The following is a 16516-nucleotide window of genomic DNA, read 5'->3' on the forward strand; positions in this document are numbered from 1 at the left end:
TTGTAAACATAGCAAGATTGTGATATATTCTGAAGCTCGTTTCGAAGTGATTCTACTCGTTATCATTGGCAATGTTGACACTGTATACAGAGTGTTCAGGAAGGGTGCATTCTATTGTTCAGATGACGTGAACAAGTTCTATTCATCGAAACAAACAAGCACAGGCTCTGAATCAACTGTTCAAGATCATTTCTCCATAATCTCCAAGCCTTATACCACACTAATTTCTTGTGATCACGTCAACTCACATTCAATTACTGGTAAGCAGCACAGCACATTTTACAACCCAAAAAAGGCACACCTAACCGGAAACTAAAGCAGCTCAACACCATTATGAAGAACCCAAAGTAAAATAGTTGCACACCACGTTTGCAGCCATGGTATGCCAAACAATACTAAGGAGCAAGTACAGCGGATACAATTCTAAGTTTCATCGAAACAACAAATGGAAAAGAGCACAGAAGTTCATCGAAACCAAAAAAAAAAAAGGAAAAGAACAGAAGGGTTCGCTCGATCTGCTAAAGGCAATTTCGTCCTAACCACCTATAAACTTAGACGACTATAGTTCGACCCAATGTCACTATTATAACATGCAAATACTCCGTGCAAGCAAACTAAACATCAGAAGCTCAATCAGCTCTGTAGAGTTGCTGTGCGATGTGCCTGCCATGAGATAGAAGACGAGTAGCCGCTGGTGCCGTGAGGAACAGAGAGAGAAGTTGCAGGCCGCTGGTTTGCTTGCTCGTCGCTGACAGAAGCGGAGAAGGAGATGCTGTGCTGCTGATTGGTTCGGCAGAGAAGATGGCTGGTGCTTGGATTGGCTGCTTGTCTGCCTGTGGAGGAGTAGGGATCGATACTTGGCAGTGGAAGAGGAAGAACAGAGGGAGATCGATGGGGCTTCTGCTGATTGGTGTCGTGGAGAAGAAAGAGCAGAGGAGAAAGAGCTGGGAGCGGCGGCAACCAGGGACAAGAAAGCCGCCTCCCGCGAACCTGCAGCCGCTCGATCCGCGTAGCCAAGGAAATCTCGGGCCTGTTCGCTTCAGCTTATTCAGCCGGCTTATCAGCCACCAAACAGTATTTTCCTCTCACAACAAATCAGCCGTTTCGGCTTTTCAGCCGGCTTATAAGCTGAAGCGAACAGGCCTTCAGTACCGTCGCTTCTTTGCACCATCCGCGTCACCGGGCGCCGCACGCTTCGACACACCCGCGACGGCGGAGCTGCCTTTGCCGCTCGCAGCATCTCCTGGAGCTAGGGCCGTGTGCAGCGGCGGCGGCGGCGCGCGAGGGGATCCGGAGGCACCAACTGGGACGCGGATTCTCCGGAGGTTCGTGCGGCACACGCGCGACGTCGACGGCCGCCATGTCGGCGGCGCCGAATTTTGTAAGAAGCTTCCTGGTTTGGATCGCGATTAATAATCGCGATCCGGTTATTTGCGTATTGCCCCCCATATTTTACAAACACCCCCTCTATTTGGATCAAGATTAATAATCGAGATCCAATTATTTTCATATTGTCCCCCGGATTTTACAAACAACCCCCTAATTTGGATCGCTATCCGAATATTTGCAAAAGGACCCCTAGCCCTGGTTTGGATCGGCTGGCGTCCGGCGTCCTTCCCGCCGGCTACCTGCTCCTGCACCAGCACAGGCTCTCTGGCATCCCTAACTCCTGCCGTGCCGGAACAAGCCGCACAAGCATAAGCACATCCGCAGCCATGTCGAGCTCACCGTTGTCCGCGCACGAGAATACGCGCGGCAGGGACATGGCCGCCGTGGCCAGAGGAGAGCCGGTGCCCAGGCCCCCGCACGAGCCGGGCAGCGTCGCGGACTCCGACGCTGCCGGACGACGTCGCCGACGGGCGCCGCCCCGTGATCGAGCTGCGCACGGCGCCGACCGACTTCTGCTTCCCGACCCAGAACCAGACGCGGCACTGCTACGTGCGCTACCCCGAGTACCACCGGTGCGTCAAGGCCAAGGACGGCGACGACCGGACGGAGTGCGACAAGTTCCAGCGCTACTACGGGTCTCTCTGCCCGACGGACTGGGTCGTGGAGTGGAACAGGCAGAGGGAGGAAGGGATCTTCCCAGGGCCTATCTGAACCAGCCGCCGATGAACTTGTCACCGGCAATGATCTCTTTCAGCTTGCGTCTGGTAGAATGTACGTGTAATCTAATACCACTAGAACGTGTAACTGAGTTTGTTCAGACTTCAGCAGAGTTCAGGCCTGTTCTTTCTTGGTTCCTTGCCTTGTGTGACTTTATCGTGCTGCTTTCTCTTGGATAAGAAAGTACCCGTGGAGACAAACAGATGACGAGAAACAAGATAAGCCTTCGTGCAGTCGTGCCCGTGTATGTGTGGCCATATTTCCTCGCAGGAACACACATCCAGAACCGACCAAAAAATATCAGAAGAGCTCATATCAGAAACATACAAATGCGGATTTGGTAAAAGAGACGGCAAATATCGACACCGTCATCCTAGGCTCCTAGCTACCTCACCCGAGAGAGAAGCACCGTATCGCCATGGCCACTTTCTTGGGCAGCTCGCCGGCGTTCCTCGCCCGCCCCGTCGCCAAGCCGCACAGCATCTCCTGCGCTCAGCCCCCGCGCCCGCCCAGCGTCCAGAACCAGCCGCCACCCGGCGAGCAGCCGCAGCAGCAGTCCGTGCAGGCGCAGGCGCAGCCGGCGGCGAGGCCGAAGCGCGCGGGTGGCGCGGACTCCACGGACTGGGTGGCCTCGTCGCTGACGCGGCGGTTCGGGATCGGCGCCGGGCTCGCGTGGGCCGGGTTCCTGGCCGTCGGCGTCGTGTCCGAGCAGCTCAAGACCCGCTTCGAGGTCGCCCAGCAGCAGGCCAACACCAAGTCAGTGCCACTCACCCAGCCGTGGCCGTGTTCGTTAGAATAATTCAGTTACAGAGGCCCGCCATTTCCATCCCGTGCCAGCCTGAGGCCTGACACTTGTTGTGCAGGGACGTGGAGCAGGAGCAGGAGGTGGTGCTCCCCAACGGCATCCGGTACTACGAGCTGCGCGTCGGCGGCGGTGACGTCCCGCGCCCCGGCGACCTGGTGGTGATCGACCTGCAAGGCCGGGTGGCCGGCGGCGGCGGGGAGGCGTTCGTGGACACGTTCGGGGAGGGGAAGCGGCCGCTGGCGCTGGTGATGGGTTCCCGGCCCTACACCAGGGGCATGTGCGAGGGCGTCGAGTACGTGCTGCGCTCCATGAGGGCCGGCGGCAAGCGGCGGGTGATCGTCCCGCCGGGGCTCGGGTTCGGCGACGACGGCGCCGACTTCGGGGAGGAGCACGTGCAGATACCGCCCGGCGCCACGCTCGAGTACGTCGTGCAGGTCGACAAGGTGTCCATCGCGCCGGCGTGAGGCGCGGGTAGATAGATCACAGTCGCCATGAGACAAGTTTCTCCTTTAATCGTCGAGCTTGCACACTGTTTATCTCATTAAATGAACTGTTTTGGGGGAGTTTTGCTTCTCAGAAACAGATTTTTTTAAAAAAAATAAACTTTCTTGCAAGCTACCTAATCCTATCTTTCAAGTTTTCGTTACTGCCTGGCTTTTGTTTCCTTTGGTTCCAAATCGACCTGTATAGATAGGAAAACAAAAGAAAAAAATGCTTCTGCAGGGGAGAAGGCAGGGCAACAAGGTACAAGCTCAGAAGTCAGGAGTATACTAACACGAGAATATAAGATACAAAAATACCATGGCTGCGTAACAGATACTGCCAAATTGGGATACTCACTACTGGCTCACAGTTCGCTCAAGTCACTTAGAAGATGCACTTGTTGCATGATCTAACTCACTACTGATCTGCGCATGGAGACAAAGGGGGCACAAAAGGAAATCTAACTTTTAGCCAACAAGATACATGTTTCTGAGCCTCACGAGTGATAAATAAGGATAAACTTCAGTGCAAGCCCTTGGAACCGAAGGGGAAATAATTGCCACGTACACAAACAACAACCTAAATTTAGGCTGACCCGTCAATGGGTTCACTGTAGTTCTGTCAAAAACAAAAGGAAACCATAAATACACTGCAGGCATATACTATACATGTCTGTCACTGAAGACCAGCAGAACAATTTGGCACGCTTCACTCAACTGATAGGATCACTTCCCGGGCCAGGATTGTAGAGGGGGAGCTCAAGGAGGAAGGCGACCTTGAACCATGCAGGCAGGGCTCCATAAACAGCAGGTGGCAATGGGATAAGGGGACTGAAGAGAACAATAAACACGCTAATCAGTTAATCTGCGCTGCTGAAAACCAGGGGTTGGACTCTGGAGAGAAATTTATGTCTACCTTGTAGTGTTCTTGTATACACGGTATTCCTCCAATCGTCCATAGCGCTTATCAGCAGATGACTTTGCAATAGAAATATGAAGGATATAATGTGTTAGTATTTTGCAAGCACTATAGTTATGCCATCTGAACGCACAAAAACAGTTGCTGACCTCAAGGAGTGGGATTCCACTAACGAAAAGTAGCAGAAGTGTCAGGAATATAGGTCCCAAAATCACAAGCCATTCAGCACCTGAGAGAACTGGGGTTGATGCTACAAATACTCCCCACCAAAGGAATATCTGCACCAGATTCAATTGTTATACAGATGTCGGTCACTTTTCAATATTGATGTATATGAATAAAACTAATCGGCATCATAAAGGCTGTATGTAGAATATTCTGTACTTGCAATCAAAATTCATCAGCATGTAAACGACAATATGCATTGAGATCACTACACAAACCATTACTAACAAGTAGCTATTCTAAGGGCAGCTGAGTTTTTGCTATCTTACTGAATTAACTGGAGTATACAAGGTCAGTGAGTGTACATGAAATAACTAACCTCCCCAAAGTAATTCGGGTGGCGAGTATACTTCCAGAGTCCCACATCACACCACTTTCCCCTATTACTTGGAGAGTTCTTGAACACAAGCTTCTGCTGATCAGCTGTTGCTTCTACGCATATCCCAACCAACCACATTATCCAACCAATTATATCCCTGGCTTCAATCGGGGGGTTTCTGTCACTTGCATTCACAACAGTGACAGGCAAGCTGACAGACCAAACCCACACAGCCTGCCCAAGCAGGAAAAATGGCCTGGTGAGTATTCTTGTGAAAATCATGATCAGATCTAATAGCAGAACACAAGTAGCAAAAGGTACCTGGAAAGTCCAGAAAACTGCTAGTTTCCCCAAATTATCACGCATTTCATCAAACCGGCGATCTTCACCCCATTGCATAATCCTGGAAATTACTAGGAAACAGAAGCATTAGCAATTTATTGAACAACATCGACATGTTTTTGGTCATGCTAAATGATTATTTGTCATGTAACAGCAATACAGCATACCTCATCAATAAAAACAGTCCCAGACGAAGGCCCCAGATTGTGACAAGCACTGTCAGCACAATCTGAAACAAAGATCAAGTTTTTTTCATGCACAAATTTTAAAATGATCTTTATTTATTCCTACAAAGGATATCGCAAATAAACTATTACTGCAGTGTAAGGGCACTATCCTTTTGTTTCATTTCCTTTTAAAAGAAACAAAGCTATTTTTGAGACTTTATGCTCATCTCTTTCCCAGCATTTTTTTATAGATTTTATAGGAAGAAAAACATGCCTACTCCCTCCATCCCGAAAAACATGTCATTCTAGGAATTTTAGGACAGATTAATAAGAAGGTAAAATGACCTTGTTTGCCCCTGTTTATTAGCCATATTTGGCACTAATTGATAGCCGAATGCTCATGCACATACCAAATAGGGTAAAATGACTTGTTTTTTGGGACAAATTTTGAATCCTAGAATGACATGTTTTTTGGAACGGAGGGAATATATTCCTTTCCTACGAAGATGGAATCAGATGACCATGTCTCGATGGATTCACTTAACATGATTAAAAAATTTCAGTTTCTAATTTTAACGTAAGCGACAAAATAGTTCTGCTAGCTTTAACAACAATGTAAAATTTGCAGCATCTAAGTTTAACAATTGTTCTAATCTAATTTTAATGTTACTGACAATTCTGCTAGTTTTACAAACATTGACAAATTTGAGGCATCTAATTTTAATGTAAGTGGGTGAAGCAATTCTGCTAGCTTTACAAACATTGTTGAATTTGCCGTGTCTACTATAATTATCGAAGCAATCCTGCTAGCTTTGTAAACTTTGTTATTTAATATTAGATACTGCAGAGGTAGTTTTAACCGTGCTAGATTGCCACAAATACCATAGTACACAGCACCTCCAGCTAAACATCAATAAAATCACGGTAACTCCAGAGATCTATGACCTAGAGAAACAGAGAATGCAACTCAAAATTCCCAATAAATAGCTTGCGGGTCATGCTGCAGCTACCATAACTCACATTTTCACTCAATGACAGAAATTCAGTAAGAAAAGGTAAATCCAGTTTATGTAATCCACATAGTCAACTGCTAGTAACAAAGTTGTTGCGGCAATTGGCCAATAGATTTTGTTTCAAGTGTTTGCTCCAAAAAAATAGACAGTGCAGCATAAATGAAAAGGCTCCAGTAGTTCTGATGAATTCAGGCTTTTTCCCTACTGAACCAACCAGACTATGTTTACATTGAAGCGAATAGATTTACCATCAACAAACTATTACCTGACGGAAATGCCATGCTCCCTTCAAAACTAGTGTTAGGATGGCGATTATGACAAAATTTGTACTGCCTGGAAAGAGGAACACAAATCATGGTGGGGAGAAAAAACAACAAAGCTAGTATGCTACAAAGAACTTGTGTCAGTTCAGACTTCAGAGGCTGGTACACAGATAACCAGCTTTATCAGATAGATTGTCCAGAACGCAAGGTTGACTTGTAAAAATAAAGGATAGGTTGCATGTAAGCTCACAAAAACAAGTAGGAAAATTATAGTACTGGAGAGATTATTATATGTCGGGCAGTAGTTGATTGTTGGAGCAACGGAGGCCGCACAAACTGTCATTAACCAATCTTGCTAACGGTCATCCAAACTGAACTCCCGAGGAAAACTAATCACGACAAAAACAATACCCTCCAAGCATTAGCAGCAAACTAAATTCACATTCCCCGCCGGAATTATGCTAGAAATTGCGCCTTATTTAGTTATTAAGGACAGCTATGGAAAGTTGGCAACCCATTCAAGCCTCAATTAGGCGAGAGCTGGCCGAGGTAGTTACCTGCGAAATCCGTGACCTTGTCGAACCGGAGGAGAGCCGTGATGATGAAGAACATCAGCTGGTACCCCACCTACACGCACCACCACCGAGAAGGGAACGAGGGGGTTAGCAAACCCTCACGGTCGGAGAACCGCGCGTTCCAGAATTTGCTCAAGGAGACGAGAGGGAAGGGGGGGAGTTCGGGGCTTACGGTGACGATGGCGGTGAGCGCCAGGAAGTGCGAATCCAGCACGGTCCCCATGGCTCCGGGGTCTCTGTTTCGCCTCGAACCGCCTCGACGCAGCTCGTGGTGATGGAGGCACGCGTTAATTGCGAGGAGAGCTGTAGCGAGCGAGTATTTAGCGAGGTGGGTTTGGTCGACGGCCGATGCGGCGGAGGCCGGTGGGAGTCATCCCCATAGGCCACAGCCCCGGGGCGCGCTTGTGGCCAGGGTTGAGACAGGGAGGCTGGTGTTGGACCGGACCATTCTGTGCTGCGACCGCGAATACTTGCGCAGCGGGCTATACAAATGCTTGGCCCAAAGCGAAAGGCGCGGGGAGGAAGAAAAGGAGAACGGATCACCAATGTTGCACGCCGAATCTCCGGAGATGGAGAACGAGATCGCCCACTTCTTTGAAGAGAAGATTGCAGCCCACCACGGCACCACATAGGAAACAAGTTACTGACATCCTAACAGAAGTCGACAATCTTGCAATTACTGATGAACATTGTTAGCTTGGGAAATTTTCAAAAGTCCTATCTGGTTGTCAAAGGACCCGTTCTGTAACGCGAATTTATGAGAATTCATGCAGAAATTAAATTGTACTAGTATATGTGGCGAAATAACAGGAGGGCGCCAAATATGCCGAGGGCGAAATAACAGGACTATGCCGAGGAATCATGACACAATAACACACATAAATTATATCGTTACCAGACAAATATGCATATACTGACACATCACACACGGAAGTGGAAGAATCCACAGGCAAAGCGAGGAAGCCTGGAGAACGCAGACAGGAAAGAAAGAGTAGCGTGCTCGATCAAGATGATTCAGCAACGCCATCATGCTCTTAGGACAGACAGATTGCAAGATGCACCCCCGACGAACTCATCGACGAACCATCCGACACCTACTCGTATGGTAATGCAGCAAGCGAACGGAACTTGAACGCATCACGACTAGGAGTGGTAGCCTAGCAAATTTAAGGATCGGAATCCATAAGAGTCGGATCATAATAATATATAATTTTGAGTTAGAAATGAATAGAGCTGAGTTGGATGGTGAAGAAAGCGGGCGTGGTCCATTCCCACTGATCACGACTCGTTTTCACGGCTGCGAGTACACCTGCGCGAACCAGAAGCACGGCGGCTTGTACCCTTCCGCGGTCGGGAGCGCCTCCACGACCTCGATCCGCTTGTGCCTGCCCGCGAGGCTGTACGCCCACACCCGCGTCTCCCCCTCGAGGTCCACGGCGAAGTACACCGTGTTGGGCCTCAGCGCGGGGCACTCCGCGGTGGACGCGGCGACGGCGCCCGTCGCGTCCACGAGCACCGCGGCGTCGCCGATGTCCTCCGTCTCCTCCCACGTCTCGCCGCACTCGTCCAGCACGCGCACCACGAACCCCTCCCCGCCGGCCGCGCGCACGGGGCGGAGCAGCTCCACCTGCATCAGCTCGCCGCGGGGGGACTCCACCAAGAAGCTGCGCTCCACGTACGCGCTCGGGCGGCGCGTCACGGAGGGGATGATCTCGGGGGACGCCGACCCCAGCCCATGGAGCTCCGGGAACATGTACATCATCCCGTACCGCGTGTTGGCGTAGAGCTGGCCCCGGTGGACGACGACGTCGACCACGGCCGGGATGCTGGTCGGCGCCACGGACTTCCACGCGCGGTCCCCCGGCCGCGCCGTGGCCCACTGGTTGCGGTGCTGCAGCTGGCGGTAGATGGCGACCACCATCACCCCGCCGTCCGGGGTGGGCACCGGGACGGCCTTCTGGATCAGGGCGCCGACGGGGAGGACGCCGCCGCCGCGGTGCTGGACCTGGAGGCCCTCGACGCGGGCGACGAGCGGGAGCGTGGCGACGGGCGGGAGCGGCCAGCGCCCGCCCGTGACGGGGTCGAGCAGGTGCATCTCGCCGCGGTCGTCGGCGGCCACGATCGCGCCGCAAGCGGAGCCGAGGGGCACGAACCGGCGCGAGGTCAAGCGGCCGAGGCGCGCGGGGAGGGTGGCAACGGGCACCTCGTGGTCGGCGCGCACGACTAGGCGGCCGTGGTCGTGATCCGTTGCGACATCGGCGGGGAGGAGCAGCCAGGGGCGGTCGGGGCGAGGCTGGCCGCGGCGGGCGGTGAAGGCGGTGGCCGCGGCGCGCCAGGAGGCGCAGACGGCGCGGAAGCGGAGGAGGTCGAGGGACGGGAGGCGCACGACGACGAGGTCGAGCAGATCCCCGTGGAGCCCCGTCCAGTCCGCCATGGCGATCGCGGGTGACGTCGTGGGGAGGAGCGGAGCAGAGGGGTGGGGGGGTTATATTGTGGGATCGCGGCGAGGGGCGGCGGAGGAGCGACGGTCGCGGGGCGGCTGCCCATTTTGGGATAAAAGGGGGCTCCGCGTTCCGGGGGTTGCTTGCTTCTCACGCGCGTCGATTTGGGGGTGGTTTGGTTGTTTTTATTGTACTTTCTAAGCTGGTCGATTGGGCCGAGAAAATTCCGCACCGGCCCGTCAGAGATTTAAGCCTGTTGTGACGGGGATCATCGAGCAAGTGTTACCCTCGCGTCGCCGTCGCCGTCGCCAGAGGCTGCGGGATTCTCCCGTTGCCGCCGCACGCCGGGGACCCTGAGCTCCCCGCTCCGCCGACGCACGCCACCACAGAGGAATCGCTGAGTTCCTCGTCCAGCGGGGTGAAGCCGTGAAGGGACGCTCCCGCTGACCCGGATCCTAGATCCAGAAAGATCCAGAAGGGGGGCACCCGAGGTGGTGGAGCCCGGGCAAGGCAGCGGCGGAGCTTCTACGAGCCGATGGCGAGAACTCGGCGCTGCTGCGGGAGCTTAACGACGTGGCTGTCGAAGGGAAGCCGGCCTCGAGCGCAGCGGCGGAAGCAATCCCTGGATGAGCGGTCCTGGACGTGGCCGTGGAAAGGGTGACGACCTTGAGCATGGTGGTGGTCCTGGAAGCTTCGACGATCTCGACCGCAGCGGCGGAAGCAATCCCCGGTGAATCCGTTGTTCCTTGCTCCCCCTTCTCCCCTTTCTCTTCCCTGTCTTATTTTTTTCACATGCCTTTCCCATTTCATTTACGTCTCTTCAGATTAGGAGTTCACTAGGCTGATGAAGGCGGGGCCATGACAGATGTTGTAGGTAGCAGATCAGGGCGATCCCCATGTCGATATGGGCAGGGTGCGGTAGATGCGTGCACAGTGACTTACAAGCCCATTTGTGTTGATCGATTGCGTATGGATTTTTTTTCAGGTTCCTGCTTAGTGCTTGTAGAAGCATTTAACTAGTTGCATCTTAGATTCCACACCGAGCACTGGTCATGATGTGCTACTCTCTCAAAGTCTTATTTGCTTATGTCATACTCTCCTAATGTTTTTTCTAAATTTTGAAACTTTAGTATTTCTTTTTCTTCCGAGTGTGCCTTTTAGCATTTTCATTCCATTTTATTGTTTGATAGGAAGCATAATGCCTAGATATTTACTGGACCGATACTTCAAGGACTTTCTCTAGGATGCCTTGTTTAGTTTCTAATATTGTGTTCACTGTCTACAATCTCAATGCATAATTCTTTCACTTTCCAGTAATCACTTGTTAGTGTAGTGACTACCTAGCTACTCTGTATTAGATATCGATGTGTTGTTCTCTTACATGTTTAGCTTGGTTTTCTGTCTTCCATCAGGATCGATTTCCTCATGCGCATTGTGATAATGGTTCAGCATTCCTTTTTATCTAGTTTTTGATTTTATTTCTCCAGAAAGGTCAGAATAATCTTATGCTTTAACCAAATATACTCGTATGTCTTTGTAGGTTTTCCCGAGAATTGATAGTGACAATAATGGATCAATTGATGAGTCTGCAATACCAGCGTGAAAAACCCCCCGGCCTAAATTGTGACAATATATTGCACAGTTAAAGTAACTTATCCAATAACCAAAATAAGGTTCATTAAGCGATTGCACATGGTGCAATTACATGAACTTACGATATCAACCTAACTTATAGTGACAATATAAAGTACATTCAGCATACTTATCCAACCACACTAAAATGATCACACATGGTGCAATCACAATAACTTATACCATCTACCACCCTCCAGATATTATCAGCATCTTACGGGCTGCAATTTGATCTGTAGTACCATCATCAACGGGAATGACGCCGTGTACAAGGCTCCAGAACAGTCAGCTTAGATGTAGGCGCAACTTTGTGTTCAATATACATTCTTATGGCCACGACCGCTCTAGACGCTTCCTTGAGCACATCATTGCTAATGGGCCAGCAAGTTTTATTAGCTTCCCCAGAGCACCTCCAAGGATCATGAAGAGTGTCCAATGTAAGACACTCAAGTGAGACTGCGTTCTTGACAATGCAACATGTTAGCTCAACCAAGCTCTTTGCAGAGCTAAACCCTATGATCTCCACAATCTTGAGGCAGTTGTGTAGTTGTTCAGGCAGCTCCCCCAAATGTGAGGAAGCTCCAAAAACTGATTCATGCGTCACATCTTCATGAGGCACCTGATGATGAAAAGTAAATTAGATCATGGACCTAACAAAGTGGCCAGATACCTTCGAAGGATAGGTTTCGTCCAAGAAAAAAGTCTCCAAGGAAGGAGACGCATCAAAGAAATAAACCAGAGAAAAATAATTATATGGTGGGGAAAATGTCCTTTCTGAAATCAGAATGGTTAGATGCTTGAGGTAGAGGAATTTGGTAAGCACCATTGGTGCATTAACCACCTGCACAATAAATATGTCATGTTTGGAAAGATCACACACAGGGTATGCCTATGTATCGCTACACTGCAGCACCTGAAGTCTTAAGAATACCTCAATACCCGAACCAATTAAAAGAGTCTCAAGATTTGGCATAATGGACGGAAGCTCAGCACAAGCATAACACACCACATCTGACTGGGCATGTCCAATTTCTTCATTTTCAACAGTAGTCCAAGTGAAAGTTTTATATTATCTCCGGAAAAGTCAATAATTGAGATCTTTGGAGCTTTGCACTCTACTGTCTGCAACCTATAGCAATCAAGAACAGTCAGGCGGCTGAGCTGCTGCAGCACACAAGGCATCTTCAGAAAAATGATCTCCTTGCAACTATAGAGCTCCAACTGCTCCAAAGCAAAGGAGTTGGAAAGAAGGCACTCTAATTCATCACCCGTAATACGAACCGAACTCAGATTCTCAAGGGACCAAGTTCAGATGTGGGATGAAAAACACAAGTGTCAAGTTGAAGATCCCGAATTGAGTTTCTAACACCATCAGAAAAAAGCGAGCATGGGAAGTTGTACTTTTTATATAGGTAAAGGTTGAGCTTTTCAATCCCTGATCTAACAGCAACCTGGAGCCAACTGTCAATATAAGGAAAGGTATTGTCTTCATCACCTAAATTAAGCTCCAATGTCTTCAAGCCAATGCCCGAGTGGTTTCTCAGAATCCTGTAGATATTCCACTTGAGCAGTGTCCAAATCAAGGTGAGGTTGGGATGACATCTCCAGGATCATAGAAAGGCATGAGAAAGGCAAGCAGCACGAGCAACATCACGCATGGGCATTAGGGTATGTATATGATACCAGATGTCCTGCATGTACAAGCATGGGTTACAATTTCAAAGTTAAGACCAAACGGAATGTCAACATTAAAGCCAAAATGGAATATTGTCTACCCCATGCATGGTTTCACAAGGTGCACTGTATTACATAGGTATATGATGCAATGGAATGCAACGGTGGTCGATAAATTGAGCAGAGCATTGCATAGAGAAGTTTTTCCCAAATATCCACTTCTGGACTAGCAAAAGTAAATTTCATCCCACAAACAAGAGGAAAATGGAATTTAATGATGTTTGCCGTGCTTTATGCCAATTGGCCAATATAAAATGAGTCCATCTTATTAGGTTGTACTTGTACCTTCTAAGGAACCTAGAAGCAGTCTTAAACTTCATGTCAAGTGCATCAATGTAGATGCTGCTGACAATAATTTTGGCATACTCTGTGCTCAAAGATATATTTAATACGTATTCACAGGGAGAAGATGAATGCAATTTTGTTATGTTTAGGAACGAGAAATATATAACTAAGATTCTGATGGTTCTCTTGCTATAACTGTCCGCTCTGCAAAGCCTGGTGATATCACAGTTGAATCCTCTCGATAACCAGCAAAGAGGACAGCCAAGAACTGGGGGATCCTAGGCTGTTCTGATTATATTGTATAGTTTATCAAAAACAGCATGTAGCTCTATCAACTACTCTCAAACAGCAACAACAGTCACATGCCTCCTTATTACTGGTAGATACACTCAGGCTCTGGATGGCAGGACATACGCAGGAGAAGTGAGAAAAAGTGGAATGTCTATTGATCCGAGAATCTCAAGAGAATATTGATCCGACAATTTCGGAGAATTTAAGGTTATTTAACCTTCACAAATAGAAAAGAGCGTATAGATAGTAATATAAATGCGGTAGTGATGTTATAGTCTTTGCACAGAGAAGTTAGAGCAAAGCAAAGCTACCAATTCACTAGGAGCAGGACTGTGAGCAAATGCAGCACTGAAGGATCTTATGTCTGTTACAAATAATATCCAGCTAGCACTAGCAGAGTCCTATGAATTAGTTTAGTTAGAGCAGTCACAGTGAAATGCGTATAGATAATTGGGGTGTTTGGATCCTAGAGCTAAAATTTTGTCCGTATCACATCGAATATTCGGAGGCTAATTAGGAGGACTAAATATGAGTTAATTATAAAACTAATTGCATAGATGGAGGCTAAACGGCGAGACGAATCTATTAAGCCTAATTAATCCATTATTAGGAAATGGTTACTGTAGCATCATATTGTCAAATCATGAACTAATTAGGCTTAATAGATTCATCTTACCGTTTAGCCTCCATCTGTGCAATGAGTTTTGTAAATAGTCTATGCTTAATACCCTAATTAGTATCTAAACATTTGATGTGACATGGGCTAAAGTTTAGCCCTGGGAACCAAACAGCCTAAATACCTCAGGAAGCCATGGGATTAAATTGCTCGATGTTTCGCCATGTCGAGAATCAGCATCACCAGGGGCGCACCCAACGTGGGACATGGTGAGACCTGAATACAAAAATTGAAGTTAGGCTATCCGCACCGCTAGGCTCAGTAAAAAAACTTGTAAAACACAATGGCCCACAGGACAGGTCAATTAGAGGGAACGGTAAAAAAACTAAGTTGTCGTGCGTGCGCCTCTATCCGCATCTCCTTCCGTCCCTAGCGGCTCCCTCCCTCCCTTCGCCGGGCGCTGCTCCAGAGCCTCCTTCTCCCCGCCGGCATGGCCATGGCGGCCGTGCCGCCACCCAGGAACCCCACCGCTGCTCCAGAGCTCCTCCTCCCCGTCGGCCACGACCTCCTCCTCCCCGCCCGGCCTCCGCACCCGCTGCCGCCACCCTGGATGTGCTGCTCCTCCACAAGAGGATAGTGTTCGTGTACAGGAAGCTCTGGATTTGGAGATCTCCTGTAGTGAATGGAAAGGTGAAGTTTGTTTTAGAGGTTTGCGGTGTCGGAGTCTCACCTGAATATTTCCAGTTACGGGGCATTTGGTGAGCCACGGTGCAGATAGCCTTAGTAGGTAAAATACATGGTCAGCTTTGAATACAAAAATAGCATAAATTAGGGTTTGGGGGTGTTCGATTTCGCACAGCAGGAAGGTCCGAAGGTAAGGTTAAGGGAACGGGCGGCCATAGCCTGGCGGACGCTTGTCGGCTTGTCGCTGATGAAGCGCCCGACGAAGACCTGCCCACGATCGTCGCTGGTAGGAAGGAAAGGCAGTTTTTTTTTTTTTTGGTATAAAGGCAGAGGCAAGGGTTCCAAGCCTTTAGATTGCAGACCCTAGCAGTGCCCGAGCCGGATAGCAACTGGCACAGGAGTCGGCCCAGCGGCTTATACAGGTGGCGGCCCATCATATGGCCTAGCTTGCGCACGCAGAGAGACCCGTGGGCCGTGGGCTATTGGCAACAGCCAGCTGGGATGGGCCAGCAAAGGGCAGCAGCCCGTGGGTAGACCGGACTATATAACACGAGTCTGTTTGTCCGAGCTGCAGTTGTTGGAGGGCTGAATTTTTTTCAAAAACAGCTAATAATAATTTTCCAAAAATGCGTTTAACTTTCTGACTTTTCAGCTTTTCATATAAACTCAGATTTACTGAGCTTCTAGCTTTTCGAAAACTGCACGAGAAGTTTTCTGTTTGTTTAAACTTCTTACTTTTCACACTTAGAAGCTGCTAGAAGCCTCAAACAAACATCCTAGCTCCGGAATCTCTTTTTTAATGGACCTTCCACATTTGAGATTTGTGCAAACAATCACCTGTCTGCTGCGGTCTAGCTCTAAGGTTCCAGTCTGCCACCACCTTTTACTCTCTCGCACGACGCTACCCCCTGTGCCGCCGCCACCGCCTGCACGTGCCATCCTCTGCGGCCCTGCGGCCACGCATTGTTGTTGTCCGCGTGCTCCACCGTCGCCACCCGACACGTCGCCATCCGCGTCCTCCACCTCCGCCGCTACCTGTGTGCAGCCTCCACCACTACTACAGGTCCTGCTACACCTTGCCTACGTTGTGTTGGTCATCCCAAGCCACCCCATGTCGCCTTTGTCGTGCCGGCCATCCCACACGACCCCGCCATGCGCCGTTGCCGCCACCATAGTCGCAGAAAATATTGATTTTTTTTTCAAAATGTTGATCATGTCTTGGTAAATGTTGAATCAATTCGTTGAAATAGATTTTGAAAAAATTGAAACTAATATTTTTTAAAATGTTGAGCTAGCTTTTCAAAAATTGTTGAATCTATTATTTTCACATGTTGATCCGTTATTCAGAAAATGTTAAAACCCATCTTTCGAATGTTTAATGTGAACCTCCAATTTAAATTTATGGATTTTAAAGGCATAAAGCTTGATCAATTTCCACATGTTGTATAGGAGGCCTGTGGTAGACCTGACGGGGGAAGTTTGCATAATCAATTATTGAGAATGCATGGCGCAAGAAGAACCCAGGAAGTGATTTAGGTGCGCTGGCAGATTCGCTTAAAGCAGTCACCGCTGATCTGAAAGTCTGGAGCCGGGAGAAATTTGGCCACGTTACAAAGC

General features: G+C 49.1%; 3 protein-coding genes and 1 pseudogene across 3 annotated transcripts; 1 reads left to right on the forward strand and 3 right to left on the reverse strand.

Annotated features, from left to right (window-relative positions):
* The first annotated feature begins 2377 nt into the window (after positions 1 to 2377).
* Positions 2378 to 3534, forward strand: LOC117839766 (peptidyl-prolyl cis-trans isomerase FKBP17-2, chloroplastic). Its single transcript, XM_034720179.2, has 2 exons — positions 2378 to 2862; positions 2970 to 3534. The coding sequence occupies exons 1-2, from the start codon at positions 2525 to 2527 to the stop codon at positions 3373 to 3375; spliced, it is 744 nt and encodes a 247-aa protein (XP_034576070.1). The 5' UTR covers positions 2378 to 2524; the 3' UTR covers positions 3376 to 3534.
* Positions 3535 to 3897: 363 nt separating this feature from the next.
* On the reverse strand, positions 3898 to 7667 carry LOC117839764 (uncharacterized). The gene is made up of 10 exons (XM_034720178.2): positions 7389 to 7667; positions 7199 to 7268; positions 6644 to 6711; positions 5366 to 5427; positions 5178 to 5259; positions 4857 to 5090; positions 4462 to 4590; positions 4310 to 4371; positions 4112 to 4224; positions 3898 to 4012 (listed from the first exon to the last, which is right to left on the reverse strand). The coding sequence occupies exons 1-10, from the start codon at positions 7437 to 7439 to the stop codon at positions 4002 to 4004; spliced, it is 882 nt and encodes a 293-aa protein (XP_034576069.1). The 5' UTR covers positions 7440 to 7667; the 3' UTR covers positions 3898 to 4001.
* A 313-nt stretch (positions 7668 to 7980) lies between these two features.
* LOC117839762 (putative F-box protein At1g65770) lies at positions 7981 to 10616 on the reverse strand. The gene has a single exon (XM_034720177.2). It carries the CDS (start codon positions 9648 to 9650, stop codon positions 8508 to 8510), a length of 1143 nt encoding a protein of 380 aa, XP_034576068.1. The 5' UTR covers positions 9651 to 10616; the 3' UTR covers positions 7981 to 8507.
* A 640-nt stretch (positions 10617 to 11256) lies between these two features.
* Positions 11257 to 15287, reverse strand: LOC117839763 (F-box protein At5g03100-like; annotated as a pseudogene).
* Positions 15288 to 16516: the final 1229 nt, after the last annotated feature.

This window comes from Setaria viridis, chromosome 9, assembly GCF_005286985.2.
Source record: "Setaria viridis chromosome 9, Setaria_viridis_v4.0, whole genome shotgun sequence".
In the NCBI taxonomy this organism is placed as follows: Eukaryota; Viridiplantae; Streptophyta; class Magnoliopsida; order Poales; family Poaceae; genus Setaria; species Setaria viridis.